This window comes from Falco punctatus, assembly GCF_963210335.1.
Source record: "Falco punctatus genome assembly, chromosome: 6".
In the NCBI taxonomy this organism is placed as follows: Eukaryota; Metazoa; Chordata; class Aves; order Falconiformes; family Falconidae; genus Falco; species Falco punctatus.
The window spans coordinates 3,563,890-3,591,562 of record NC_137585.1 but is presented as its reverse complement, the minus strand read 5'-3'; the positions used below and the strand labels follow the sequence as shown (position 1 = coordinate 3,591,562).

Below are 27,673 nucleotides of genomic sequence, written 5' to 3'. Positions count from 1 at the left end.
GGGGCGCTGAGGGTTCTTTATGCGGCGGGAAGCCGGCGGCGCTCGGAGCTGCGGGCGGCTGCGGCGACAGAGAGGAGCGACCCGGGCCGGGCCGAGAGGGGGGCGAGCGAAGGCGCGGAGCCGCGGAGGAAGGCAGCGGAGGAAGGCAGGCGAGCGGCGGCCGTTCCGCACCTGCTGCCGGCCGGGACACGTGGCGCCGCTGAGCCCCGCTCCTCGCCCGCAGCCGCACGCAGCCGCCCGGCACCATGGGCAAGGGGGTGAGCGGCGGGGCCCCGGGGCGGGGCGCATGGCCGGGAGGGGGAGATTCCGGGAGCGCCGCCGGGTTCCCCCCGGCTCCGCTTTCCCTCCGGTTGGAGCGGGCGGGGCCGCGCTTTGTCTGGGGCGGCGGGGTGGCGGCCACGTTGTGTGTGAGCCGGCGGTAGCGGCCGTTAGAGGGCGGCGCCGGTGCCGCCGGCCCCGAGCAGCGTGCCCCGCCGCCGGGGGAGGAAGTCACGGCGGAGCCAGGCGCCGCCGCGCCTCTCCCCCGGGCCCGGCCGCAGACATGGCCGCGGAGGGGGCCCCGCGCCGGTGAGCCGCGGCTGGGGCGGGGGGCGTGCGGCCCCGGCCCCGCCGCCTTCCCCGAGGGGCCCTCCGCCCCCGCGCGTGTGGGGCCCGCAGCCCCCGGGCCGGCGTTATCGGCTGCCCTTCCGGAGCGGGGCTGCCCCCTCTCCCGCCGGAGTGCTTCAGACTTCACGGCGGGGGCGGGGGGGAAGCGGAGTTGTCCGGATTGTTAGGGTTCATTAGGGCTAATTTGGCTTTGGGTAGCATTGAGAGCGCTGTGGGAGGCTGGTGGCAGGAGGGACACGATCGCCTCTGCCTTTATGATGTTTGTCCTGTTAATTGGGGCGATAGAAGCCTCACGGGAGGCTGTGCAGCTGTTTCTACCCTGTACCTGTGGCGTTTCTAGTTCCAAACCCCAGGGACAGGAGTCCTTAATTCGGATCGTACCTTTTAACTAAAGGAAAAGTGTATCTGAAGGCTCCTGAAAACAGGAGCAAAGACTCCTTGGGGTTGGACGCTGTGACCAGGCGCCCACGTGTGGAGCAGAAACACCTCTTGGGCTGCTCCGATTTTCTTTTAATTTTGAAAAAGTAAAGACCAGTTTCTGGGGTTTATATATTGCTTGGACATTTGGGTTTTTTCCTGTCAAATACTTCCCCGCGTTATCTTGTCTAGCTAGAGTTGTGTAGGCTTTTATTTACCTTCGTTTGAGACTTTTTAGAATTTTTAGTAATTTTAGGCTGGTTTAGCCAAAAGCTGAATTTCTCCGCTTCTCGAAGGAGAGGGTGACGGTGCAGGGTTGGAGGAGTGGAGGTGGGAGCGTCATCCCTGCCTACAGGTGTTCCGCGCTTCCCCAGGCGCTGTTCAAACATTGCCTTGACTTTGCATTGTCCTCGCCAGCGGCACGACAGCGGCAATGTTGACATAACCTCTGTGAATAGTAAGGGAGCTGCGAGAACATGGCTGAATGGACAGTTATTCAGAAGAGAGAGGGTTGACGAGTGTGTGGGATGGGTTTTCAGGGGTTTTTTTTGGTGGGGTCTCTTTGGTTTTGCTGCCCCAGTGAAGTCCTTTTGATGCTTGGCAGCCCAGCGTGGCGTATTTCAGTACGGTGAGCTACAGGTGGTAGTAGTACAGCGAGAGGTCATCTAAGAGATAAAATGTTGAGGGTGGATCGGGTGGTGGTGCAGTCTTCTGGATGCTTTAAATCATGGAAAAAATCCATGTGTGTACATATGGCTGCGGTGCAAAAGGCCTCCAGAGGCTTGGCTGGACTAATAGGAGGTAGAAATGCTTTCTAATATAGAGGGCTGCCAGCTGTCTCGCTTCCACTTCGGGTTTCATAGGTTGTGTGGATCATAAAGCAATTGGCCTGAAACTGAAGTGCCGACACAAGGGATAATTCACCAGGGTATGGCTGCCTCAGGCTTTCTGGTAGCAAGTCACAAGATTTGTTTGTTTAGCGGTGAGAATGCATGCGGGTCATAGGGGAGCCCCTGAAAAATGGGGATGTGAGGGCAAGGCTGTGAAAAAGGCAGTGTGTGGCTGCAGCACTGAACAGCACGTGCCTGCCCTGGGTTAGGGTGCCCAAAAAGGAAACCTCTTTCCCTATGGGATGGAGGAGAATCTGAGAGTATAAGTGTGAGAGAACGAGTTCCTTGTCTCTGTGGCTGTGAGGAGAAGCCGATCGGAGCGCCTGTTTTACTTTAAATGGTAACAGTACAAGGGGAGGGCTGGGAGCCCGTGTCGTTCAGCCCAAAAAGCAGATTATCCAAGGGGGTGTGTGTGTTGGAGGAAGGCAGAAGGGATTTCATTTCTGTTCAGAGCTGCCCGCAGACAGCAGCATATTTTGCTCGGTCTCCCTCGCCGCGCAGACATAGCGCAATGTCGTCAGTGCGTGCTTTGGGTTGCTTCTGGAGGTCAGTGCTAATGCCTGAACCCCAGTTCAGGGGTTTTTCCTGTCAGAAACCAGGAAGGCTTATTGCATAATGGACAAACTGAGGGGAAATTATGCAAATCAAAGCAATCCTTATCTCATGCAATTAAGAAATCTTAAATATATTTACTCTCTTCCCTCCCCCATCTTTTTCATTCCTACTTTTTATTGCTATGGCTAGAGGATACGCCTTTTGCCAAAGCAAGCCCCGCGCCTAGTCAATACACATTTTTGCAATAGCAGTGTAACAGGATGAAGGCTCTCTGGCAAGTCGTCTGTCCCTGCGGATTTCAGTCCCACAGCCTGGTGGGATCCTGACCTGCTGAAAACTGCAGAAGTTCATGCTTCACCCAGGCCTTTCCAGGCAGCTGAAGTCACCGGCTCCTCTAGGGGAGAACTGTGTCCAGTCCACTTGTCTTTATGTGCTTGACAGCTACTAGAGATGTCTGGATTGATGGTAAAGATGCACTAATATTCTGGACAAAGAATTGTGGGAGATACCTGCTTTAGCAGGGGGCTTGCACTAGATGATCTCCAGAGGTTCCTTCCAACCGTGACCATTCAGTGATTCTGTGACAACACTCTGTAGCTTTACCACGCTGAAAACCTAGCAAGGGTTGCTCAGCCGTGCCAACGGTGGCATTTGGCAAGTCAGCTCTGCACTCGGATCTTCAAGCAGCTCCAACAAGATGTAGAGGTGTTTGTGCTAATATTCACAGAAGGCTTAAGGTGTGTGGGTGGTCCTGTTTTTACCCAGATGATGAAAACCCTTGCGAAGTTTAGATCCCTTGTTGTGGGAGGAGAGCTTGCCCTTCCATAATGTGGGAAGCAGCAGTCTGCTTGCGATGAGCCATTATTAGCTGTAGAGTAAAAGCTGCTTTGTACTGTCCTAGAAGCTGAGCGTATGTTCAATTGATGCAGTTGATTAGACTTTTGATTAAAGATAGGGGATTGAACACAGTTCTTGCAGAGGGAGTAAGAAGGATCCAAGGGAAGGCATTAGCATCCTTGCTAGGGTCATGAGCAGTGTTTCCAGTCCAATAGGCATAGTCTGTATCATGATTCATCTGGTTAATGTATTTACTGGTGACTTGTCTCATGAGGCAGCAGGACAGTAACTTTTCTGTTTTCTCTGCGCAGTTGATTATAATGACATAAGTACTAGAACAGATCAGGCCTCCAGAGACTGCGTAATTTATTTTGGCTCTTACTTGACATTTCTTGTTGGATTAGGTGATGTTAGAATAGGGTACTTCTGAGCTTGCCTGATGATTTGCACCCCTCCCGTTTCCTGGTCAATCATGGCTTGTATTGAGAACATCAGCCATGAATGGCTCAATTAGTGTGGAGGGGAAAAGCATAAGCTGTATTTGAAAGACAATAGGATTTTCTGGGGCTGTATAAAAATTCTTACACTGGTATGTACAAATGTTGTGCTTAAGCCAATGGAAAAAAAAAAAAAGGATCTCGCATAAAAAAAACACCTGTGTTGCTTTTTCTGTGGCGGTTTTGATGAGTCAGAGTTCCTAGGCTAAGTCAAGTAACGGGGTGACATTTCTGATGAGACAGACCTTCCTTTGTGTTCAATCCATGTGATTAATTCTCCTTAAGACCTGGATTTGAAGTGCCATAGGCCACCTGCTTATTGTACAGCAGGAAAAGGAGGGGAGAGCAAGGGAAATCCTACAGCGCTGAGGGGTGGGATGAACCCCTTGTCCCCTGGCAGCCCAGCCAGCACGAGGCTTTGTTGAACAGATTGGGCTCATCTTGCCAGAAGAGACACAACGGCCCTGAAAGCACAGAAAGGGGCAGGACTTTCTCTGATCTATGCGTCATGTTCAGATTTGAATGATGAAGCAGGAAGTTCAGACTCTGCGTGAAACGATCCTGTAGCAAGAGCTGAAACTGATGCTACTGACTGACCTGCTCTGTAAGGGTGGGATGCAATACTAAAGCAACAGATGGGAAGGTGTTGTGCTTTATTTTTATTTATTTTTTTTTTAACTGAGGAACTCTGAGCTCCTTTGTAAGATGGATTCCACTATGACCCAAATGCTTGGGTGCTTAAAGAAAGAAGTAACTCTATCTGCTTTTTGTCTTGACTGCAGCTGATCACTGAGGATTTTATTAAGTTTTTTTTTTTTTAAGAAAATCGTGCTTGAACAAGGGCAGTGAGCCTTTTCGTGCTTGCCCACTTGTAGGTTGTCTCGGCAGCTGAAAGAGCTAAACGCTCTTATATTCTTGAGCTGTTCACTGGTGCCCCCAGTAAGACAGGTAACTGCGAAGTTTCAAAGATCCAGGAGGTTTTTAGATCACCTGCAAGAGCTTGCCAAGCTTTTCTGGGGGGAAGGAGTGAAGCTGAAGGTGATGGCCTGCTAGTCGAGGCACCAGCTCCTTCACCTGCGTTAGAAATCATTTCTTGCCTCAAGCAGTCATCAATAAGCATGTGTTTTGTGCAGGACTGTGTTTGAACTTGTCTGGTAGAGCTTTAGTGGAAATCAGAGTTGTTTCCTTCAGAGACTGCAGGAGAGAGATGCTTCATGGTGACTTTCTGTGAATTGCCCTGTGGCAAATTCTTGTGATGCTGGAATGTGAGGACTATGCTGGTTTAAGTTCCATGGCTTCTTTTTTTAAGAAGTGAAAGGAGAGTTTAGGTGCAGGGAAGAGAATGTCAGGAATGCTAGTCTGTAGTTCTGCCTCCTTTCCCTGGATGAGAAGAGGCAAAAAACTTGGCTCTGCTCCACTTTTTAAAAACTGTTTCCATTGCACAGCCCTGTAGCTGCGTGCAAGGATATGGGAGATGCAAAGCCTGCTTTTACTGAGCAGGGCAAGAGAGGGCTTCTGTGCACATGAAATGTATGAGTGTGGCCGCAAAGCGCTGTGCACAGAGGTTTCTTGGAACACTGGAAGTACTTGTCTAGCTGTGACTGAGGGGTTCTTTTCTAAGAGTTATCTTCCTTCTTTTTGGTGTAGTTTCACTTTTGGTTTTGGTTTCTATTTGGAATAAATAATAAAAATTTCCCGTGCTAGCTGCTCAACAGGGCAGTTCAGTTGTTGAATCCTAACAGTAGTTTCTGTGTCCAGATTGCTCTCAGGAATCCGGTTTGTGATGTGAGGTGCTCATGCAAAGATCAAGCAAGGCGATGCCTTTGAAACCTTTTCTTAATCCTGTTAATGGCTTGACTCTGGTGCCACTAACTGCTGTTTCATCTCAAAATTACATCTCTGGGATCTTACTGGGTGAAAATCTAATTGCATAAAACTTGTCAGGGATGTAATAGGTCCCATGTAGAAGGGAAGGGAAGGAAAAGCTGCTGTTGGAGGCTTCTGAGAGTCTGGAAGTGTATGGAGTGCTTAATGAAGGAAATGCGCAGTAAAGGCTGTGCTGGTGCCTGGGTTTGGTACCTTACAGGGTATCCAAACTTGTAGTTTGGGATTTTCTGCCTATAACTCTTTATTTTTTTGCCTTCTAAGTGATGTTTATATGTGCTATGTCATGATTTGTTTGTCCTTAGACGCTTGTTTACCCTGTCATGACAAGTTCTAAACTGCTGCATGATTTCATGTAGAATCAACCATAATGTAAGTGAATGAGAATCTGAATAAAGAGGCTTTAAGCGAATCATCTGCTCTGTGAAGTATAAGCAGGACTAAGCACAGACTGAATCTGCGAAAGTGTACTACTGCTTTGTGTACTATTGTCGCTGGTCAAACTGCCATAAATTGAAAGCAGATTTCTGTTGCGTAACGGGCCAGCTAGAGTGCCAAACTGAGAATGAAAGTGTTGGAACTTATCCCCCAGATTTGACCAGCCGGAGATACCACCTCTTTTTTATCTTCAGTTGATAGGCTGCTTCTTGCCAGGGGACGTGGGAACCTGCACAGGGCAGGGAGGAGTTAATGCCTTGAAGGGAACACGTGTATGCACTTAAGGCATGACTTTTTCAGCTTGAGCTGGGGCTAGTGCATCAAGACTGAATAGCATGTTGCTTGCTTTCCTCCTAGCTAGACTTGCATAATGTCTGGCTGTAATCTGTGTGTTGGAGATGCCGTTGAGCTCTTTTATTTATTTATTTTGGCTTTTATTGAAGTGGCATAAGTTTCGTGGAATCATTTAGGTTGGAAAAGGCTTAAGATCATGAGAGTCTCACTGTTAACCTAGCACTGCCAAGTCTACCACTAAACCATGTCCCAAAGCGCCACGTCTACCTGCCTTTTGAATACCTCCAGGGACGGTGACTCAACGGCTGCCCTGGGCAGCCTGTTCCAATGCTTGGCAACCCTTCTGGTGAAGAAATTTTTCCTAATGTGCAATCTAAGCCTCCCCTGGGCAACTTGAGGCTGTTTATTTTTGTCCTATTGCTTGTTACATGGGAGATGAGGCTGGCCCCCGCCTCGCTATAACCTCCTCTCAGGGAGTTGTAGAGAGCGGTAAGGTCCCCCCTGAGCCTCCTTTTCCCCAGGCTGAGCACCCCCAGCTCCCTCGGCTGCTCCTCACAGGACTTGTTCTCTAGACCCTTCCCCAGCTCCATTGCCCGTTTTGGACACGCTCCAGTACCTCAATGTCTGTCTTGCAGTGAGTGGCCCAAAACTGAACACAGGACTCGAGGTGCTGCCTCACCAGTGCCAAGTACAGGATGATGACCGCTTCCCTAGTCCTGCTGGCCACGCTGTTTTGAATACAAGCCAGAATGTCACTGGTCTTTTTGGCTACTTGGGCACACTGCTGGCTTGTATTCAGCAGACTGTTGACCAGCACCCCTAGGTCCTTTCGGGCCGGGCAGCTTTCCAGCCGTTCTTCCCCAAGTCTGTAGCATTGTGTGGGGTTGTTGTGACGCAAGTGCAGGACCTGGCACTGTGAGCCTTCATACAGTTGCCCTTGGCCCATTGATCCAGCCTGTCCAGATCTCTCTGCAGACCCTTCCTACCCTTAAGCAGATCAACACTCCTGCCCAGTTTGATGTTGGTTGAAGGTTCAAACTTGCTGAAGGTGCACTTGATCCCCTTGTCCAGCTCATTGATAACAATATTAAGCAGAACTGGCCCCAGTACTGAGCCCCAGAGAACACCACTTGTGACCAGCTTCCAACTGGGTGTAACACCATTCACCACCACCTTTCAGGCTCCGCCACCCAGCCAGTTTTTTACCCGTTGAACAGTACACCTGTCCAAGGCATGAGCAGTCGGATTCTCTGGGAGAATGTTGTGGGAAACTGTTTCAAAGGCTTTACTAAAGTCCAGATAGACAACTTTATAATGAACTGTAATTGCTTTGTGTGCCTGGCAGTCTCACGTGCATAGCTCACATCTGCTGCTGTAGAAGTTGGTGGTAGGGCATTTCTAACAGTACTGTGTCTTCTATTGCAGGCTGGAAGAGACAAGTATGAGCCCACTGCTACATCAGAGCATGGCACAAAGAAGAAAAAGGGGAAGAAGGAGAGGGATATGGATGAGCTTAAAAAGGAAGTCTCAATGGTAAGACTGTAGGGCATGGAAAGAGCAGCTTTAAGAATGTTCGCTATCCCTGAAGCCCTGTGCCACCTGTGACTAAAAGAGAAAGAGCTAGTGTGCTGACAGCATAGTGTGACCAAAGGCACTGAACTCCCTTCTTGTCCCCTCTGTCTCCAAGCCAGACATGCTGCACATGTTTCAGCGTCAAGATGATCACGCAGCAGGCCCTGAAAACATCCCTTCTCAAAAGGCACTTGACACACAACCCGTTTCCACTTGCCTGTGTTACCTGTAGCACAATGTAGCTGCATTTGTTCACCCAGGCAAGCGCTGTCTGGATCGCGGTGTTGCAGGCTTTATTGTGCTCTCATGTGAGTGAGACTGCTGTTTTCAGTCCAGCTGAGGAGTTGAGTCTGTACAGCTCCATTTACTGCTGGCCTCTGCTCAGACTGACCTCAGTATTATTCCCTCTAATTGTTTGAGGCTATGGGGAGTGTCTCCCATCCCCAGCTGTGAGTGCTGGATGATGCTATACATCTGTCTGTGAGCATCATCCAGCTTAATCTGCTCCTTGAAGATGATGCAGGTTTTGTTTCTCTGCTGTGGATTTGAGTCTGGGCTTTTACGTTTTTGGCCCCATTGTTAGGGAGAGGGGATACTAAAGCTTAACTCCAAGATGAGATTTTGTGTTCAGTGGCAATACTAACTTAAGTATCTGCTCCCTTCAACACAACCTTTTAAGTGAGGCACTACTCTGCACCAATGTGATCCAGTTGAAACATGGCTGTGAAAAGGAGCCTCTTTCGAGGAAGAAACACTGCTTAAGCTGACAGCATTACTTTGAAATGCGTGAAATTACAGGGTTAATCTTCTGTGCATTCCTACCTTCCTTCCCAACTCCTTTCCTTTTCCTTCCTCCACCCCCCCCAAAAAAAAAAAATAAAATCACCCACTGAGGCTTCACAGAATCTGCTGGGGGTGTAAAGACTGCACTAAGAAATAGAGTTTGTTTAAAAAGCTCTCATGTTGTACTCAAATAGTCACAAGAACACTAAAAATGAGACTGCTTTGACTTGTAGAATGAGATTGAGGTTTGCTTCACAGAGAAGACGAGCTAGAGTCTTGCTAGCTCACCAAACTGTTAAGGGCAGAAGACCTGGGGTGGGGGTGGAATTGCTCAGCTCTTGCTGATCAGCCTGCAGGGACTGTGATTTCTTCCCCACGAAACCATTTCTTGTCTTTCAGGATGACCACAAGCTGAGCCTTGATGAACTTCATCGTAAATACGGAACAGACTTGAGTCGAGTAGGTAGACTTTGTTTTCCCTCCCCCTTTGCCCTGATCTGAAAAGCAACAGTTACGGCTCAGAGCGTTTCACAAAGGGAGATCTGGGTGGTCTGGATTTTTTTGTGTGTGTTTTTTTTTCTTCTTTTTTGTTTAATCTCCCCTCCTCCAATTAATTTTCCCAGGCTTTGGGAGAACTGTTGAGCTCACAAATACTTCTCTTCATCCTCCCGCTGTACAGCCTGGCTGCAATACTTTAGTGACTTTGTTAGAAACAAAGTCACTGTTATCTGTGTCTGAATTGTTCCAAGGTCAAGTTGATTCTTTGATTTATTTTTCTTTTCCCTGGGAAGCTTGTAATAAAGGCAAATGTTTGTTATATTGCAGATGTAGTTTAGTGAGCTAGCACATGCCTGGAGACTTCATGATGGCTAGTAGCAGTTAAAATTTTACTCTTTTATAGGAAGAGGTGTGCAAATGTCCTAGCTAACATCAAAGTCCAGTGCAGAAGCACTGCAGTGGTTTTGCACCTTTGCTCTCATTTGCTTTGCTTAATAAATTTTTTGCATGAGTGCATGTAGCAACGAGCCTGCTCTTACTCTGTAACAGCAGAGACTTGCATATTTCTGTCAAAGACCTTGGCTTCTGAAAGCTGAGCTTCCTGGAAGGCCAGTCCAAAGTGTCATCATTTTTATGGCTCCCAGCTTTCACTTGTTCCATAATTTGATAGGATGGATTCCGCTGGGCTGTCCCGCAGAGCTCTGTAGCCTTCTCAGCAGCCTCCTCCTGCTGCCGTAGCCTTCTTGTCCTGCCCTTCTTTAATGTTTGTAGCCCCACAGCCTGCAGGCTCCTCAAGTAGCATCCAGCATCCTGTAGCTCCTCTTTTGGCACTTGGCTTTCATGTCCTGCATTTGCGTTGCAGAGCCCTGGCAGCTGTGGAGATCTCCATTGCCTGTTAGCATCTCCTTATACCTGCTGTAGAACATGAACAAGTTCAGAGCTACCTTCCCCAGTCAGTCTTGCCACAATGCCTATGAAAGGAACCTTTTTTCTAGGGTTTGACTTCTGCACGTGCAGCTGAGATTTTGGCTCGTGATGGCCCAAATTCTCTCACACCCCCACCCACCACTCCTGAATGGGTAAAGTTCTGTCGGCAGCTCTTTGGAGGATTCTCGCTTCTGTTGTGGATTGGTGCTATCCTGTGTTTTCTGGCTTATGGCATACAAAGTGCGATGGAGGAGGAGCCCAACAATGATAATGTAAGTAAAAATGTCTGGTTTACCTCAAAGGCAGACCGAGCAGCCCGTTTGGCTCAAAGCAGATTAACTTCCTCTAAGCATTCAGTCCAGAAGGTTTTCCCATAAGCACGGGAAATTCAGTTGTGTGAGCTTAACATGTCTTGGAGTGCTTCCACGTAACTAAATGGACAGCCAACTTCCTTTGTGTTGTGTTAACAACACTAGCTTGTGGATGGCCTTTGTGTACAAAATGTACAGAGACTGCGAGTACCTCCATGCCTTGTAACAGGGCACTTAAATACCGAGCAATTTGTCTGGACAAACTGGAAGTCTTCCAGGCAGATCATCCTCTTGACTTACTTTCTCTGCTACTTGTAGCTGTACCTGGGTGTTGTGTTGGCAGCTGTGGTTATCATTACTGGCTGTTTCTCTTACTACCAAGAAGCAAAAAGTTCCAAGATCATGGAGTCCTTCAAGAACATGGTGCCACAGGTATGGAATTCTTCATTTCCTTGAGATCTGCCAAGCTGTAGCTTGCTGAAGCTCATTAACTATTTAAAACATCGGTCTCAATTGCAAAAGGCCTGGCTGTTAGTGTGAGTTACTAGCTTTTAATTTCGAGGGGTCTATGAGACTCCTTCCTCTTCGGGCTCCAAGTAACCTTGCTGATAGGCCAGGGCAGTCCCTGGCACCCTGTGAGTTCCACTAGCTTATTAATGTTCATAGGACACTTTCTTGATAGTCTGGGAAGCTCAGTAACTGGTGTGATGGGCACTAAAACTCAGATCCTTCACAAAAGTCTATATTATACCTAACTATCTCACTGTCACCTTGGTAACAAGGAACTTTAATATCAAGGAAACAAAAATAGCTGTTTTTCTTAAATGACACGTATGAGAGAGAAACATCTTAGCACAAGTAGAAACCTTGTAGAACCATAACACAACTATTTTAAGATACTCTGATCTTTTGAGCTCTTCAGATTGCTTTTGACATAGGTTGTTTCTTTACTGTCTTTCAGCAAGCTCTTGTAGTCAGAAATGGTGAGAAGATCAGCATAAATGCTGAAGGTGTTGTAGTTGGAGATCTAGTGGAGGTGAAAGGAGGAGACAGAATTCCAGCTGACCTTCGGATCATATCTGCTCATGGTTGCAAGGTACAGCAGTGATGGGCTGTGTGAAAGCTTCATTATGAAGGATGATGAATTAGTTGGGTTTTAAAGAGTGCCTTCTAAGTTGTGAATGGCTGGTGAAGTGGAAGAGAAGGGTAGGGGGAGTGCCTGCTGTTTTATCAGCCTTCATTGCTGAAGGCATCTGCCTACTTGTGTATGACAAAGTACTCTCTTCCATGTAGGTGGATAACTCCTCACTTACTGGTGAATCAGAGCCTCAGACCAGGTCTCCAGACTTCTCCAATGAGAACCCGCTGGAGACCAGGAACATTGCCTTCTTTTCCACCAACTGCGTGGAAGGTATGTGATTCTCCCACTTCCCTAGCTTATTAATAACGCTAGGGATTGAACTGCATAGGTAAGCAATGCAAATGCTGTGCGAGTTTAGTGTATTAGCTGCTAGCCTACTCCTGCTATGCAAGAGCAGGTTGAAAGTTCCCAGCAAAGGCTTTGCCTGTTGCATCTGCAGTACTGTACAACAAAGACAACTCCACAGCACTACTGTTTGGGTTTTTTCTTTCTTGCTCCTCCTTTGAGGAGCAGGTATGTGCTGTAAAGCATGACTGCCTTGTTACAGCAGTGTTAAGGCACAGATAACATCATGTGAAGCAAGTTAGGCAGAGCTGTAAGAAATGCTACAGCTGCTGCAGGAAGCAGGAATTTCGGGTATCTCTGGCAGAACTTCCTGTTGCAGCTCTGAGCGTGGTGGTAGGCAGTCTGTGCCGAAGCCCAGAGCATCTTTTCCAAACCCACAGGGCGTCAAGGTGTGACTGTTCAGTGATGGGGTAAGGTTCTGCCTGATTCCTATTGTGTCCTGTCCTGACAAATTCTCACCAGCAGGTTGTCCCTTGCTCTTTCCCACTCCTCAAAACCCCCCCAACCCAGCAAAACTGAAGGACCTTCTTGATCTTTCTCAAGAGCCTTGGGGAGAAAAAATGGGCCTTCCCTTAAAGAAGGGAAGAGGACACTGCTTCTTGAAGATGACTTCGTCTAATTCCCTGCAGTTGGCACTTGATTCCCTGGGATAGAAGGGAGAGGGTGTGCAGTCTGACACGAGGGTCCTGTGCAACGCTTACCTCCATTTATTTCTCGTGGTTACTCTTGAGAGTACGAAATGCTACGGTGGGGGACTTTGGCCATTGGAATACCTACCTGCATTATCTTGGGCAGAGACTGCTGAACTCTAGGGCAGGCTGAGCAAACTCAGCGTGTTTGGGGAAGAGGTTTTTGTTTTCTGAAACCTGTCTCTCTTCCAGGCACCGCCCGTGGCATTGTCATTAGCACTGGAGATCGCACTGTGATGGGCCGTATTGCCAGTCTGGCTTCTGGACTGGAAGGGGGAAAGACTCCAATTGCCATGGAGATCGAGCACTTTATTCACCTCATCACTGGAGTTGCTGTGTTCCTGGGTGTCTCCTTCTTCATCCTTTCACTCATCCTTGAGTACACATGGCTGGAGGCTGTAATATTCCTCATCGGGATCATTGTTGCCAATGTCCCTGAGGGGCTGCTTGCAACGGTCACGGTGAGTGAAGTTGGAAAAGAAGGTGGAGTTGCATATATGGTTCTTAAGAAAATGGAGTGCTTCATGATCAGCGTGAAGTCAGAGGTAGACACTGAAGTAATGGAGTGGTGAGTGTATATGGCTAGGCCTTGTAAATTTGGTGTATTTAGACTAGTTGCCTGAATCAATCTCAAGTCCTGTAGCTGTTTTATCTAATGAAGATGGGTCCCTAAGCTAGGCCTGCACAGGGGCTTGGCACTGTGTGAGTGAAGTGAGCAAGACTAGGGGTTCTGGACTTGTCTTGCCTTTTTCTGTGGCAGGAAGGGGCCTTCCTGTTACAACTGTTCAGGGTTTTTGCACCCACGTGTGCTCCAGCCCTCCTACCCTGAATGGCTGGCCGAGCATCCAGCAAGCGTCACTCTAGTCCCGTCCTGGCTTTTGATCTGAGACCTGACAGAGGTTCCTGTAAGTTTGGTTTCCTGAAGAGATGGTGGGAGTACCTAGGTGTGCTCAGCTGTGCAGGGGGAGGCGGTGGGTAAGGCTGGGGGCTTCCATGCAGCCTCAGGAGGCAGAGCAGCAATGGAGCTGGGAAATGCACAGTTGGGAGCAGGAACCAGATAAGAGCCTCTGGTGAGAAAGGGTGGCTGGAGCTGCTGTCTTCTTACACTGGTGAGTTTCAGCCCTGTTGTCACCAGACCCGTTTCAGGCCTTTCTCATACATGGCCTGTCTCCACCTGTTTTGCAGTTTTCGACTTTAACCAAAATGTTAGTCTAGGGCATGTTAATCCCTTCCCAACACACTAAGAAGCAGGAGACTGAAATCTTGCAGGTCCTTTTCTGGACGGTTTGTAATGAGGAAAATGTGTCGTTTAAATCTAGCAGCTGGGCCTAAATGCTGCTGTTTATTTTGCACTGGCAGGGTGAGCCTGGAGTTGGGTATCACTGCAGGGTATGTAAGCTGGTGGTTGTTCCATACCCACAGTGAGTTGGGTAGCAGTGATTTGGTGCACAAGCACAGCCAACCTGTCATCTTCCTTCTCCAGGTATGTCTGACACTAACAGCTAAGCGTATGGCTCGTAAGAACTGCTTGGTGAAGAACCTGGAAGCTGTGGAAACCCTGGGCTCCACGTCCACTATCTGTTCTGACAAAACAGGCACTCTGACACAGAATCGCATGACGGTTGCACATATGTGGTTTGACAATCAGATTCATGAGGCTGATACTACAGAGAACCAGAGTGGTAAGACCTTTTCTTTGCACTTGAGGCATTTCAGAAAAAAGCTATTTTTTAATGGAGTTTCCTGTACTTCTAAGAACCCATGTTTCTAGCATTCCAGTACAAGTGAAGTTCACGGTGCAAGGGCTTCTGACGTACTATTTACAATGAGTATTAAAAGACTTGGTGACACACAGAAAGCTTTGCACTGTACCAGTTCTGTTTAATCCTTAAACTCTGTATAGGCTGTTTTTGTCAGAATTACTGGATTGATATTTGAGTCTCTTGAATATTCAGCCCCTTATATTTGTCCAGTGTGTACAAATACTGTTCTGCACTTCAAAGTACCCGATTAGTTTTGCCAAAGTGTATCTGAAGAAATTGCCCCATCTTAATTCTGCTAAAAGCATGGACAGCAGAGGTCTTGACCCTGGTAATAAACCGCTTGAGACTTAGATGCAGATGGAAATTTCCCATGTTGAGCTAGATGGCTGCCCTGAACAGGGGTTTTCCCAGAACACCCTGGTTGTGTTTACAGAGTGGTAGCAGTGAATGAAGTGACAGTAAAACTTCAGCAGGAAGTTTCTTTTAGATATTGATAAGAATCTGAAATCTCAACGTGCTGTGCAGTTCAGAGAGGTACTTACATCTCCAGAACTGTTTAGTACAACCAAATTCAGGAGTTTTCCAGCTGTTGTCTAGCTTGTGAAACGTGCTTGCAACACGTTATTAGCATAAACTTTTTCCAGTGCTGCTGCTGCGCCCTGTCCCCAACCACTCCAAAACATTGTGCTTGATTAAAGCAGCTCTTTTAAGTGGTTCACTGTTCTTGGTCTTTACAACTAGTGCAAAGTAACAAGCTATAAATAAAGTGTTATTTGGAAGCTCTCAGTTCTGGCTTGGCAACGGTTGGCTTGGCTGCAGTAGAAATAAACCTAGAAGATGTCACTTCATGGAAAGTACATTAGCTTATCAGTTAACTGGCTGTTCAATTAATCTCCCTTGAAGCCAACTTAAGAGCCAGCATGAGAGGAGCAGTATCTTTACTTAAGCATTGTTCCTTTGGGAGCTATTTCATCCAGTTCCTGGGTGATGGATAAAGTGGAACCCAGCATCCCTTACTCAAGCCCCTCTGAAAGAATAATGTCTGTCCAGAATCCCTTGGCCAAAGTTAGCATGGCCGCTGCTGCTGCTGGATCCAGCCATTGCTGGAATCTTGAAAGCAGAGGTGTTTTCCTGCACTGTTGCTATTTGACCCTGAGGTCTCAAAATAATCAGCTGTTCATCAGCTACCTGGGAAAGGAGGAGGATTGAAAGAGTTGTAGTGTGCTAGCAGGCTCTAATTTCCTATTTCTGAGGTAAAGGCTTCTTGCTCCAAGCCTGTGGGACTCTGGGCTTCTGTGATTTTTCTGGGGGGGGCCTTTTTGACATTCTTCCCCTGCTTTCAGGTGCTTCCTTTGACAAGAGCTCAGCTACTTGGGGTGCTTTGTCCAGAGTTGCAGGTCTTTGCAACCGTGCTGTGTTTCAGGCCAACCAAGAAAATGTACCAATTCTGAAGGTGAGTTCCTAAAAGAAATGTTTGTTCTGTTCCTACCACTACCCTTTTGTAATGGTAGTGAGATTGTCCTGTGGGTCACAGGAACCTGCGAAGCAGGGGTGTCTGCTGCTCTTAATCTTTTCTGCAGTCTGGTGCTTTTATAGATGTGCTACAGGCAGAGGAGATTGGGCTGGGAAGATGTTTCCTACAGCAAACTCACTGCCACCCACTAGCATCTACAGTCTGTTTGGGAGGTCAGATACTTCAGACAGGGCTAGGAAAGACCAGAAGGCTTTTCTAGACATTACTCAATGGCTGTTCTAAGAACTGCTATCTCTGGCATTTGTACACAGCTACAAACACCCAGTTCTGGAAGCTGGGAGAAATAGATGCCAGAGCTGGGGGAGCAGCAGTGGGAGAATGTTTGTCTTTAGCCAGTCTGTTCTTGCTGGCAAGTCTTGGTTTCTTAAGCTTTTGCTGGTTCAGCACTGGTGCAAACACCAGCATAATATCAATTCAGATTCCCACTTCTGAACTGTGACCCAGCCAGGGTTGAAATTAACTGTACAGCACTTATAATCTGTCAAATATCAGTCATGTTGCTTAGTAAGCTTCTTCCCAAGGGTGTTCTGATGCTGTAGTAATAGAAATGATGGAACAAACTTTTTTTTCTCTAGCACTCTTCTGACTGTAACTTCAGGTCATGTTTTTTAGACCCAAGATGAAGAGCTGGAGTTATTCTCATCTAAGGAAGGCTTGGGAGGGTTGAAAAGTCTTTAGATACCAAAAAGCAGTTAAAAAATAATAAAAAATAATTCTCATCACAAAGAGATCAGAAGAGCAAGAAATTTGGTGCAAATTGCAGCAAACAGAACTTAAGCAGGACATTGGGCACACAGAGTTCTCCAGAACTGAGAACCCCATCTACAGTCTCTGAGCTCTAACCTTATGAGGGAGGAGGCATGGACAGATTAAATCTTCTCTGCCAGAGGCTTGATAAGATGATCTTATGTTGGGGTGGGAAAGCACATGCAAGTGTTTCTGTGTATGTCATCAGTCTTCATCTCGCCTTTGCTGTTCTTCGTGGCCAACGGCTTACAGCCGTTCTTCTCAAAGGTTACCTTCCAGCCTCTCTTTCTCCGACTGCACCTGATTATCTGACTTTCTCTGCCCTTTAAAAGGGCTTCTTGACTTTGGCACCAGAAGACTGCTGCTCTCTCAGGCTGGGAGGCCTGGCATCTGAAATGCAGTATTTGACAGTGGTAGGTAATAGAATTATTTATTCCCTGGTCTCATATCATGTTATGTAGAAGCTGGGACTAGGCTGAGATAAATAAACTTTTTAAAAATATCTGATCTTCTGTGGCGAGTCCACTGGGATGTATGCTTTGATAGTTGTCTCTTCCCTCAGAGAGCTGTGGCAGGAGATGCCTCTGAGTCTGCACTTCTGAAATGCATTGAATTATGCTGTGGTTCTGTCAAGGAGATGAGAGAAAGGTATCCCAAAGTGGTGGAGATTCCATTTAATTCTACCAACAAGTACCAGGTAAGTGTGTATTCTCTTGAGGGAGAGCCGCTGTGTGACACATTTACATAAATTTGCACGCAGTGTGCCTCAAAGCTTGTTTTGGCACCAAAATCTTGTCTAGTCATTGCTTGCTTGTAGACTGCTGAAGACTATGAATTTAAATTGAACAGACCATATCAGTTATACTGCATAAAAGCTTCTGGAGCTGCCTTGACCCTAAGGTGTCATGACGCTGCTGTGAAATGGCCGGGCATGCTTCCCTCCTGTGCAGCAGTAATGCATGGAGAATGGAAGAACTCAAATCTGGAAATAGGAATGAACTGCTAGGAAATGGCCTTAGCGGGTAGAACTTGGATACAGAAAAGGCCACTGCAACATCTGTGCTTATAATGTGAATGTTAAAGTATACATAGTAATTCCTTGGTCTGTGAACCTCTTTCTAAAGTGCAGGTAAAGGAAAAGCAGAGCAGAATATCACGAACTGTCCAAGCTACTGTAGTCACAAAACACTGAGAGATGGTGATTACTCGTGACCTTCATGGTACATGTCTATAAAACAATTTCATTTCTTCCACCCTAGCTGTCTATCCACAAGAATGCAAATCCATCAGAATCCCGTTACTTGCTGGTGATGAAGGGAGCTCCAGAGAGGATCTTGGATCGCTGCAGCACCATTCTTATTCATGGCAAAGTGCAACCCCTGGACGAGGAAATGAAAGATTCTTTTCAGAACGCCTACCTTGAGTTGGGAGGCCTCGGGGAGAGAGTGTTAGGTAAGGAACAGCAGCCTTTATCAATTGGAAAAAGATTTGTCCTTCATGCTCCTGTGCAGAGTCTCCACAGATTAAGTACTGTGTTCCTGCAGCGTAACCATAGCGTGGTGTTGAGTCAAGGTCACTTCAGCAATTCATATAGGAGCAGGTCCTGCCTTTAGCCTTTAATCTAAAAGGCAGCCTGCGGGGTCTTGTCTTGCCCAGCGGCTGGGTTGCCTAGATCAAAATGAAGCAGAGCATTTGGGACCTTCAGGTCTCCGTGGGGCCACGTGGTATTAGATTTGCTCCACTGCATGTGAAGCAAGCTGTGTCTGGGCACCTAGCAACAGCTACTAGTTATCAGAATAGGAGCGTGGCTCCGGCCTCAGTAGCCTTGGCTAAACCTCTGACACTGCCCTGTTATTCTTGCGTAGCTGTTTGCAGAAGCAATAAGCATTTGTTCTCTCTGCCTCCTGATCTGTAGGAACAGAGTAAACATGGGTTTGATGTGTTACAGGATTCTGTCACTTGGCTCTGCCTGATGATCAGTTCCCTGAAGGCTTCCAGTTTGATACAGACGAAGTGAACTTTCCTGTAGACAAACTCTGCTTTGTAGGACTGATGTCTATGATTGACCCTCCTCGTGCTGCTGTGCCAGATGCTGTGGGCAAATGCAGAAGCGCTGGGATCAAGGTAGTTTACTCCTGGGTTGAAAACTGCCTTGCTCTATACCTGTGCATGTAAAGGGCTTCCCTTAGTCTCTGTGTCACTGTAACATGAGCGAAGACAAGTGTTAATGAGGATTTTTGTAGCATTACTCCAGGCTTCATTTCTGAGTTAAATACAAATGATTGTGTGTTAATGGACCGAAAAAATGAGTTAGACTCCGAACTGCTAGAGCACTGGCAGGCACTGGTGGCGCAGTGTCCCAAAGCATGTGATTTGGCTCAGGTGTGTTCTGCGTGTCCCACAGTACTGACTGAGATGAGAGAGCAAAGCACAGGCTGGAAACGGAACTGGATCTGTTGACTCAGGATTAGCAATTTTCTGTCTTCCATCCACCTCAATCCCTTGCATGCTGGTAACAGGTTACTGCCTGTACCTCAGCCTTGCTCTGTGCCAGGGCTTGCTAGCAGAACAAAAGCCACGTGGCCTTTTCAGTCTCAGGGGACCCTGCCTTCTGGGCAGTGTTGCTCTGCAGCACAGGCAAGGGTTTCACGGCAGTCTGTTTGCATTTCAGGTTATCATGGTTACTGGAGACCATCCGATCACAGCCAAAGCCATTGCCAAGGGTGTTGGCATCATCTCTGAGGGCAATGAAACAGTAGAAGATATCGCTGCTCGACTCAACATTCCCGTCAGCCAGGTCAACCCTAGGTACTGACGCTGGGGGGGAAGGACAGAGCTGGTTGAATTAAGCCCTTGCCTCTCTTCTTGCCTTGGATAATCCCTCAGCATCTCTCTCTAGACATGAAAAGCTTCGCAGCGTCTGCTTTGCTCAGCATGTTGTGGCTCTTCAGTGTGTATCTTGAGTTATTGAACAATGCATAAGGCTGTCTTGAATGTGCTTGTGTCTTATGCATGGGTAGTAGTTAGGAGCAAGCCCTACACAGAAAACCCAGGTAGTTTCTTTCATCCTTTTTTGGCCCTGTAGCTGCCTGTCCTGATGGTCTGTCCCCATGCTGGGGGAGAGAAACAGCTGGCTGGGTGAAGTCTTCTGAGGATTAACTCTTTCCCCGTGAGCTGAGCATTTGCCCTGCCTGGTTCATGTCACTGTGCAAGCTCCACATACTGGCCCAATGTAGCAGGCAGGAAAAAGCATCTGAATTGGCATGGGGGAGGGAGGTGGCTGGCTGGGGACTGTTTTGAGCAATGCTGTTGCAGAGCCCAAAATGCACGTACTCCTGTGATTCAAGATCTTTAAATAGTCTAGCTTTGCCCTCAGACGTATACTTAGTCAGGCTTGTTTAGTAATATAACTTACAGGTTCATGGGGAAACTCCAGTAAAAAGAAAATACCCAGTTAGCTAGTCACAGTCCAGACTGAATGGGCTACCAAAAGTAAACTCTGTTTAACTATTCTATACTGTTTAGGGAAAAGAGCTGAAATGACACCTATAAACTTGATTACTCAAAGCCCAGCTCTGTCCCTCTTGCTCTCAGACTTCTGGGTCTGACTGCAGGTGGGCAAAGGGAGCAGGACTTGGGCTGGGTAGAGGAATTGATGTTAGCCAGTAGCTAGAAGCAGCATAAATGTGAAAATGGAATTCCTTCCTCTTAAGAGGTTAATGTTTGCCTTCATAGCCTAGTGCAGAACTGAGGCATCCTCAGAAAATGTCCTTTGGCATAAGCAGGCTGTTTGCAGAATGGCTGGGCTGTCTGCATTGCTTAGCTTGACCCAGCCTGTGTTTGAGCTGGAGGGTAGCCACCTAGCTTATGAACTGTGAATAGAGACACCCTGTGGAATGAAATAGCTTGAGGATGACAAGTATTGTGGCTGAACTTTTTTTTTTTTTGGGGGGGGGGGGGGGCAGGGGGAAGTGGTTTTGTTGGTTTGTTGTTTTTTTTTGGAGGGTAACTTACCAACCTGGCAGTGCAGGCTGGGGATCAGTGGGCTGTGTGACTGAGCAGGTCAGCAGCTGGCTGTGAGGGTGGGGAAGGAATTTCCCTGTCTAAACCGGGTGATGTCACGATCTGTGTGGACAGTCTCCTAGACCTATAAGGGATGGTATGCTGAGTGAGAGAGGTGGTATTTTGCTGTAGCGTGCAGGGTACCGAACCAGTCTAAATATAACGTGGCATGCTTTTGTTGCTGAAGAGTGTGGAATAGTTGAACTGGCATAGGATGGGCTCTCTCTGTGAAGAGCCAAGTGTAGATCATCAGCCTGTTGCAAAAGAGATTGCCTGCAGAAGACCGCAGCATCTCTCGTGATGGTGGAAGCCAACTGCCTCAGCCAGGGCTTCCTTTCTTGCAGAGGGGCCAAGAGCTGTGGTAACAAATAGTTTTTGCCTTGGTGCATTTTAGAAAGCAGTAGAAAGAATGAGTCTGCTCATGGGGCTTTTTGTCTGTTGCTTGGTGCTGTCTTTTTCTTTGTGTTCACCATCTACCTTGGAGTGTGAAACTTCTGTGCAGAGGCTGCCTGGATTAGTATTTAGTCACAGCAGGAGTTGGTCTTTCCCTAGAGCTCTGAAGCTCTATGGGCCAAATACAGCTAATGAGAAATTAGTTGGACTTGTGAAGTAAAACATTATATTGTCTCTTAATTGCAGAGATGCCAAAGCTTGTGTTGTTCACGGCTCAGATTTGAAGGATATGACTAGTGAGCAACTGGATGACATCTTGATTCATCATACAGAAATTGTCTTTGCCAGGACATCTCCTCAGCAGAAGCTTATAATTGTGGAAGGCTGTCAGCGGCAGGTAAAGAGAGGGAGTCCAGGGATTTCATGTTGGAGAAATCCCTAGAGAGATATACGTAAACGTGTGTGTGTGTATATATATATATATATATATTTATAAAACCACAGTCAACCCATGCTGCCTTCTGAAGTGGCAGGGCTTAGTTTTCTCAGTGCCCTCAAGTAAATGACCAGACTAGATCTCAGTCTTTCAGCAGCTGAAGGCAACTGTCAGGCTGCTCTACGATACATAAATATAAGGGTCTTGCAGGAAAACATTTTCCGTTTTTACTGAGGCTTTCTTCTGATCCTAGGGTATTTAAATTGTTTAATTTCTAAATGCTCTGGAGGTGCCTGGGAGATGAGGATTCAGCATGTTTATATATTGTCCAGCATCACCTTTGGGGAGAGCAGCATGGTTCTCTGATAAGCCTGATCAGAACAGGGAAAGGGGTGAGGGGAGGACAAGGAGAAACTGAGGTATCTTTGTTGTAAAGTGAAGTAGATTTTATGCTTCATCTCCTGAAAGATAGGAGAAAGCTTTTCGGCCCAAAACATATTACACGATGATTCCAGTCTTTCTCTCCCTGTTCTTGTGACTAGGGTGCCATTGTAGCAGTCACAGGTGATGGTGTGAATGATTCCCCAGCCCTGAAGAAGGCTGACATTGGTGTTGCTATGGGCATTGCTGGGTCAGATGTCTCCAAACAGGCAGCTGACATGATTCTGCTAGATGATAACTTTGCCTCCATTGTCACTGGTGTTGAAGAAGGTGAGTTTATAACTTGTCTACAGTAGTCACAAAGTGGTGTGCTTCAGCAATGTAACTTGCTGATTCCTTCTGAAACAGAAGCATCTGGAGGGCTCTCCTTTATTTGAGCTTGTCTCCATGATAAGTGTTTTCAAGGAGGGCCGTGCTGTCCTCCTCCCTTCAGGGTCTTCTCCCCTTCCGTGGGACCAGCATGACGCTTTGGGATGAGTAACAGTAGGAAGCAGCTGAGCAACAAAAGCTACTTTGTCCTTTTGCTTAACACTGACCTTACAGTCATCTTTGCCAGCTGAGTCTGACACATTTTCCTCCCTGATGGAGCAATAGCTCTCAAACAGGAACAGAGCAGAGGGTACCTTCAGGGGCTCCTAACGATCATGGGAAACCAGGGCTTAGTATCCTTAGTATGCAGTGAACCCTGATTGATGTGACCAAAAATACTACTCTGTATAGGCGATGCCGTGCGTGGAGCACACAGTCTCATCCTTACATGCAAGAGAACTCTACAATTTGCTGCACTAGCATTTTGCCTCTCAGTGCTACTGAAGCTGCCCATGAGCTACTTGGCTGCTTTCTGCTGATTAGTGAGAGTTGCATTGTTCTCTCTTCCTTGCCACAGGGCGCCTGATCTTTGATAACCTGAAGAAGTCTATTGCTTACACCTTGACCAGTAACATTCCTGAAATCACACCGTTTCTGATCTTCATCATTGCAAACATACCCCTTCCACTAGGAACAGTCACCATCCTCTGCATTGACTTGGGCACTGACATGGTAAATGTCTTTTTGTGTCAGGAAGAAATTTCAGGAAGAAATGTGGGTGTTCTTGGGTACCCTAAAGAAAAGGCAGGTGGAAGGAAAATGCTTAAATACAGTTTTCTCTAGCGTTCTGGTTTAAAATCAGTGAACTGTTTGGTGCTCGTAATCCGTGCTCCCTGTCTCATGGCTTTCAGAGTCTGAGGATCCTTCAGTTCCATGTAAGGACAAACCGGGGGTGGGGGGTGGGGTAGGGTCCCTCCTGAATACTACAGCTAGAGGTTTTGGGTGGTGCTGTTTGTCAGGTTGAAAACATGGGGCAAGGAAGGCTGTACACAGTGGAAAATTGAAATGGTTCTAACAGTGGTCCTACCACCTCCCAAGGTCCCCGCTATCTCCCTGGCATATGAGCAAGCAGAGAGTGATATCATGAAGAGGCAGCCCAGAAATCCCAAAACAGACAAGCTGGTGAATGAACGGCTGATCAGCATGGCCTATGGGCAGATTGGTAAGCTGGTCTGTTTTCTCTGGCACCAGTTTGAACTTGGTGGTAGTGGGGGTTATACACCATCCTGAGTCAGTGACTGCTCTGGTAGAGTTGAGGTTTGGGATGTATAAACCAGAACCTCGGGCTGTTAAGAGCTCTTGCCATGATTCTGCCCCTGTGGCACATAGCGGTGGCTTGTGCAGCTTGATCCATTGAATTGCTTTCACAGTAATTTTGTTTAATTGCATAGCGCTGTAAAGGAACTGGCTGACAACCAGCTCTCCTCTGGTTCAGACTTGTTCAGCAAGAACATAGATCCCATTGTTAGTTTAATTAGAAGTAAAGGATTCTCTCCAGCGTATCCCTAAACACACAGTATTAGGAGTCTTGATTAAAGGCAGCTACAGAGACATGCCCAGTTCACAGGACAGGAGCGCATGCTTAATTGCAGCAGACCTTGGGAACCTTCTTGACTATATTTTGCAAGGATTGGGGGTGGCCAAGGCTTAATGAGAATACAAAGGGAGTTTTATCTTGTGTCCTTGAGTACTATGCCATCACAGCACAGGGCAGCACAGAAGTGACTCTGTACAAAGTTGGGAGCAGAAGCTGCTCAGCAAAAGAGTCGCAGCTGAGTTTGATGTTAGTGTGAACTATTTCTATAGCTGCTGCATGGGAGACTGAGCCCCTCAAGGAGTAATGTTTGAGGTGGTTGGGGTCTCCTGCAAACTGTTTTCTGTTAATAATTGCACTGCACAGTAGCTTCATCAGTTTTTTGTCGTTCGTTCTTACGTGTTTAGGTATGATCCAGGCCCTTGGAGGTTTCTTCACCTATTTTGTAATCATGGCAGAGAATGGGTTCTGGCCTTCTGGCTTGCTAGGGATCAGAGTTCAGTGGGATGACAGATGGATTAACGATGTGGAAGACAGCTATGGGCAGCAATGGGTAAGTTGTGAGGCACCACTTAGAGGCTGCCAGCCAGAATTCTAAACGCCTGCTGAACTTGGTGTGAGCACCAGAGCAAAGGCAGCATGTCTGAATGCATGCTCTGTTTTGTCCGCTTTCTAGACCTACGAACAGAGGAAAATAGTGGAGTTCACTTGCCATACAGCCTTCTTCGTCAGCATTGTGGTTGTGCAGTGGGCAGACTTGATCATCTGTAAGACCCGAAGAAACTCTGTATTCCAGCAGGGGATGAAGTAAGTCATAAGTCAGGCTGTCCATGGAGGGATTTAGAATTGGATTCTGTGTATTCTCCAGCACATGGCAATCTAGTTCTTCATCCCAGCACTCTCTGGGGATCTTGGCATAAGTATTGAACAGTGTGGTGCCTTGGTAGTGGATAAGAGGGACGGGGTGCTCTGTTTCTTGTAGTACCTGTTGCAGTAGTCAGGCTGAGACAGTGTGAAGTGCTGACTTCTGTTGGCTGTGGGAGCTAGCCCACCTGGAAGGACAGTGACATGCTCCAGTGCACAGCGTTGTGCAGCAGCAGAGCCAGCTGATCAAGAGATCTGGTGGCATGAACCCCAGCTGCCTTCTGAATTTGTAATGAAAGCAATTGCTGGCTGACTTAGTTGTGAACTGGAATGTATCTTTTGTCTAGAGACATAATACCCTTGTGACAGCTGGGCCATCAGCTTGGATGGCCTGATAGTCCCCACCTGATGGATTTCTGGGCTAGACCAAAATGTCTGTTTCTATCGACTACCATGTGGCAACTAGGTGGTTTTTCAGGATGTCATCTGTGAGAGTACTTTGTTCCTGACTGCATTTCTGTTTCTACTAGGAACAAGATCTTAATATTTGGTCTCTTTGAGGAGACCGCTCTGGCTGCCTTCCTCTCCTACTGCCCTGGGATGGATGTTGCTCTAAGGATGTACCCTCTCAAGTAAGTCGCATCATGGTTTTTGTGCAGCAGGCTGTACTGCAGAATGGTAGTGCTTGGGTGGGGAGATGGATAAAAGTGAGCTCGTGGAGCATGAAACCTAGTCCTCAACCCAGAAGAGCTCAGGCTAGAGGGTGTGAGTGGTCCTTTGCTGTAGTGGGGCACACCAGGGGTTTGCTTTGCTTTACTGTTTGTGGGGAGCCTGCAGTTCAGTGCCCCACTGAAAATTAGCAACGTGACTTCAGTTGTGCCACTGTGCTGTAGTGCAGCTGCTCTTGTACTTAACTTGCGTGGAGTATTTTTATGGGTAGGGGGCTGCACCTCCAGAGAAAGCCAGTTGAATTGCTCTGAAACACAGGCCAGGTGACTCTTCATTAAAGAACTGGTGATGACATCTTGTGCCTTTTTCTACCTTCCACGGAATTGGCACAAGTAGTAAAAATCTTTTGAAGGATGCTATGTTAGGTGCAGATGACCAGTTAGTGCATAGTAACTTTCTGATGTTGGGAGGGTGCCAACATCTTAAGCATTGCTCAACAGTGTTGCAACACTTTGTGTCCAGGGCTTAGTCTCAAACTTTGAACGGTCCTAAGTGCCTCGAAATTTTTCATTGAAAAAAAAAAAAATAACCAACAAAAAAAACCAGCCCACCCTGGTATCTCTTGCAATCCATTCAGAAGTGTTGTCTAGAGTTTGGTGCTGAAGTGTCAGCATTTCTGAAGAAAGCTGGCCTCTGCCCAATGCCTGCAGCAGCTAGATGTTAGCACGTGTAAATCTGGGGAAACCAATGCAGTTCAAGTGAGCAAGGCTGTGGGCACAAAGGTTGTGTGTACTTAGAGGAAATATTGCTACATTAATAGGTGGGGAGGTGCTGGTACGGAGATGAACAAAGGTGCTATGACACACCTTGTGCTGGAATTAATATCCAAAAGTGGATGAACCTATTGCAGCAGAGGACTTGATGGTAATTCTTGGCTTGGAGGATTCTCAGCTAAACCACAGCCTTGTGGGAGCTGGTGCCCTGGCAAGCCGGGACATGCCAGCCTTCCTGCCCTCTTCTGTGCCGTCAAGTCAGAGCTCCGCTAGGCGAAGAGAGAGCATCTCTGCTGCCTGTGTTCTCACTGTCTCCTCTCCCAAACAGGCCAACCTGGTGGTTCTGCGCTTTCCCATACTCCCTTCTCATATTCCTGTATGATGAAGTCAGAAAGCTCATTATCAGACGCAACCCTGGTGGTAAGAATACGCTGCTAATCTGTGTATTTCCTTCCCCACCTTTTTACGCTGCTGAGCTCTGCAGAAGCTCTGACAGTGCTCAGGGACCCCCAGTGCTGAGCACTATGCAGGGATGTGTTTTGCTGTGTTTCCCCTTCCTCGACATCAATAGTGCAGTGAGTTCAAATTGAGGATTTCCTCTGTCCTTCTGCCTTCGTTCTCCAGCAGTATATGAAAGTACTGATGCACTGAAGGAGGTGGAAAAGACTGATCAATGCTTGGGTAGTTCTAGAAAGCTGGTATAGAGCCCAAAAACTGCAGCGCATTAACAATTTGTCAAGATTTTTCCATTGTGATGGGTCACTTACTAGTTCAGGTGCTACAGTGCAGGTTTTCGAAGCCTAAAAGCAGCTCTCATGAACTTCATATTGGTCTGCCTCAAGACTAAACCTGCTTTCTTGCTCCCTTTTCTTTTAGGTTGGGTGGAAAAAGAGACCTACTACTAAAAAGCGCCTGTAAAACATTCCACGCACAGCCCATGCCACCTCTCCACCATCTCCCCTGTGTGCGTACTTCATCTTTGCAAGCGCAGAACTGTGCCTGGGCAGGAGTGAGCTGAAACTAAAGGAAACGTGAAGAAACATGGACTGGAGGAGAAAGCAAGGGGGAGGTGGGGGTGGGGGGAGTGTCTGACCATCAGTCCATGGGGATGAGAGTTTGAGTAGTTTTATGTGCCTTTTTTTTTTTTTTAAAAGGAAACTGAAGATTTTATATGTGGATTTTTACAAATAAAGATGGATTATAAGAGGATGCCCCCACATGGTCTTAGGTGGATGTTTTTCTCAAGAAAAAAAAAAACAACTGTGCAGGGTAGCTTCCCTTCCCCACTTAGGGTGTGGTGGCGACAGCCTGGGTTAGCCCCTGGCTTCCCGTTTTTGTAGCAGGGGCAGCAGAGCTGCCCGCCCCAGAGACAACAGCATATGTGGTTTTTAAAAGCCCTGATGC

General features: G+C 47.3%; 1 protein-coding gene across 1 annotated transcript; it reads left to right on the top strand.

The window, feature by feature from the left end:
- On the top strand, window positions 1–27,486 carry ATP1A1 (ATPase Na+/K+ transporting subunit alpha 1). Its single transcript, XM_080392736.1, has 23 exons — window positions 1–257; window positions 7,844–7,951; window positions 9,173–9,232; window positions 10,267–10,470; window positions 10,828–10,941; window positions 11,471–11,605; window positions 11,803–11,920; window positions 12,877–13,145; window positions 14,168–14,366; window positions 15,791–15,900; window positions 17,291–17,425; window positions 17,988–18,180; window positions 18,677–18,852; window positions 19,400–19,536; window positions 21,430–21,580; window positions 22,162–22,330; window positions 22,947–23,101; window positions 23,468–23,591; window positions 24,371–24,516; window positions 24,640–24,770; window positions 25,358–25,459; window positions 26,598–26,689; window positions 27,146–27,486. Exons 1-23 carry the CDS (start codon window positions 246–248, stop codon window positions 27,172–27,174), a joined length of 3,069 nt encoding a protein of 1,022 aa, XP_080248862.1. The 5' UTR covers window positions 1–245; the 3' UTR covers window positions 27,175–27,486.
- Window positions 27,487–27,673: the final 187 nt, after the last annotated feature.

Bases quoted from the DNA above. Each gene is read 5' to 3' on its own strand.
- ATP1A1 (XM_080392736.1), top strand. The intron at 9,233-10,266 runs GTAGGTAGACTT...CCTTTTTTCTAG, and splicing joins ACGGAACAGACTTGAGTCGA to GGTTTGACTTCTGCACGTGC. The intron at 23,592-24,370 runs GTAAGCTGGTCT...TTACGTGTTTAG, and splicing joins CATGGCCTATGGGCAGATTG to GTATGATCCAGGCCCTTGGA.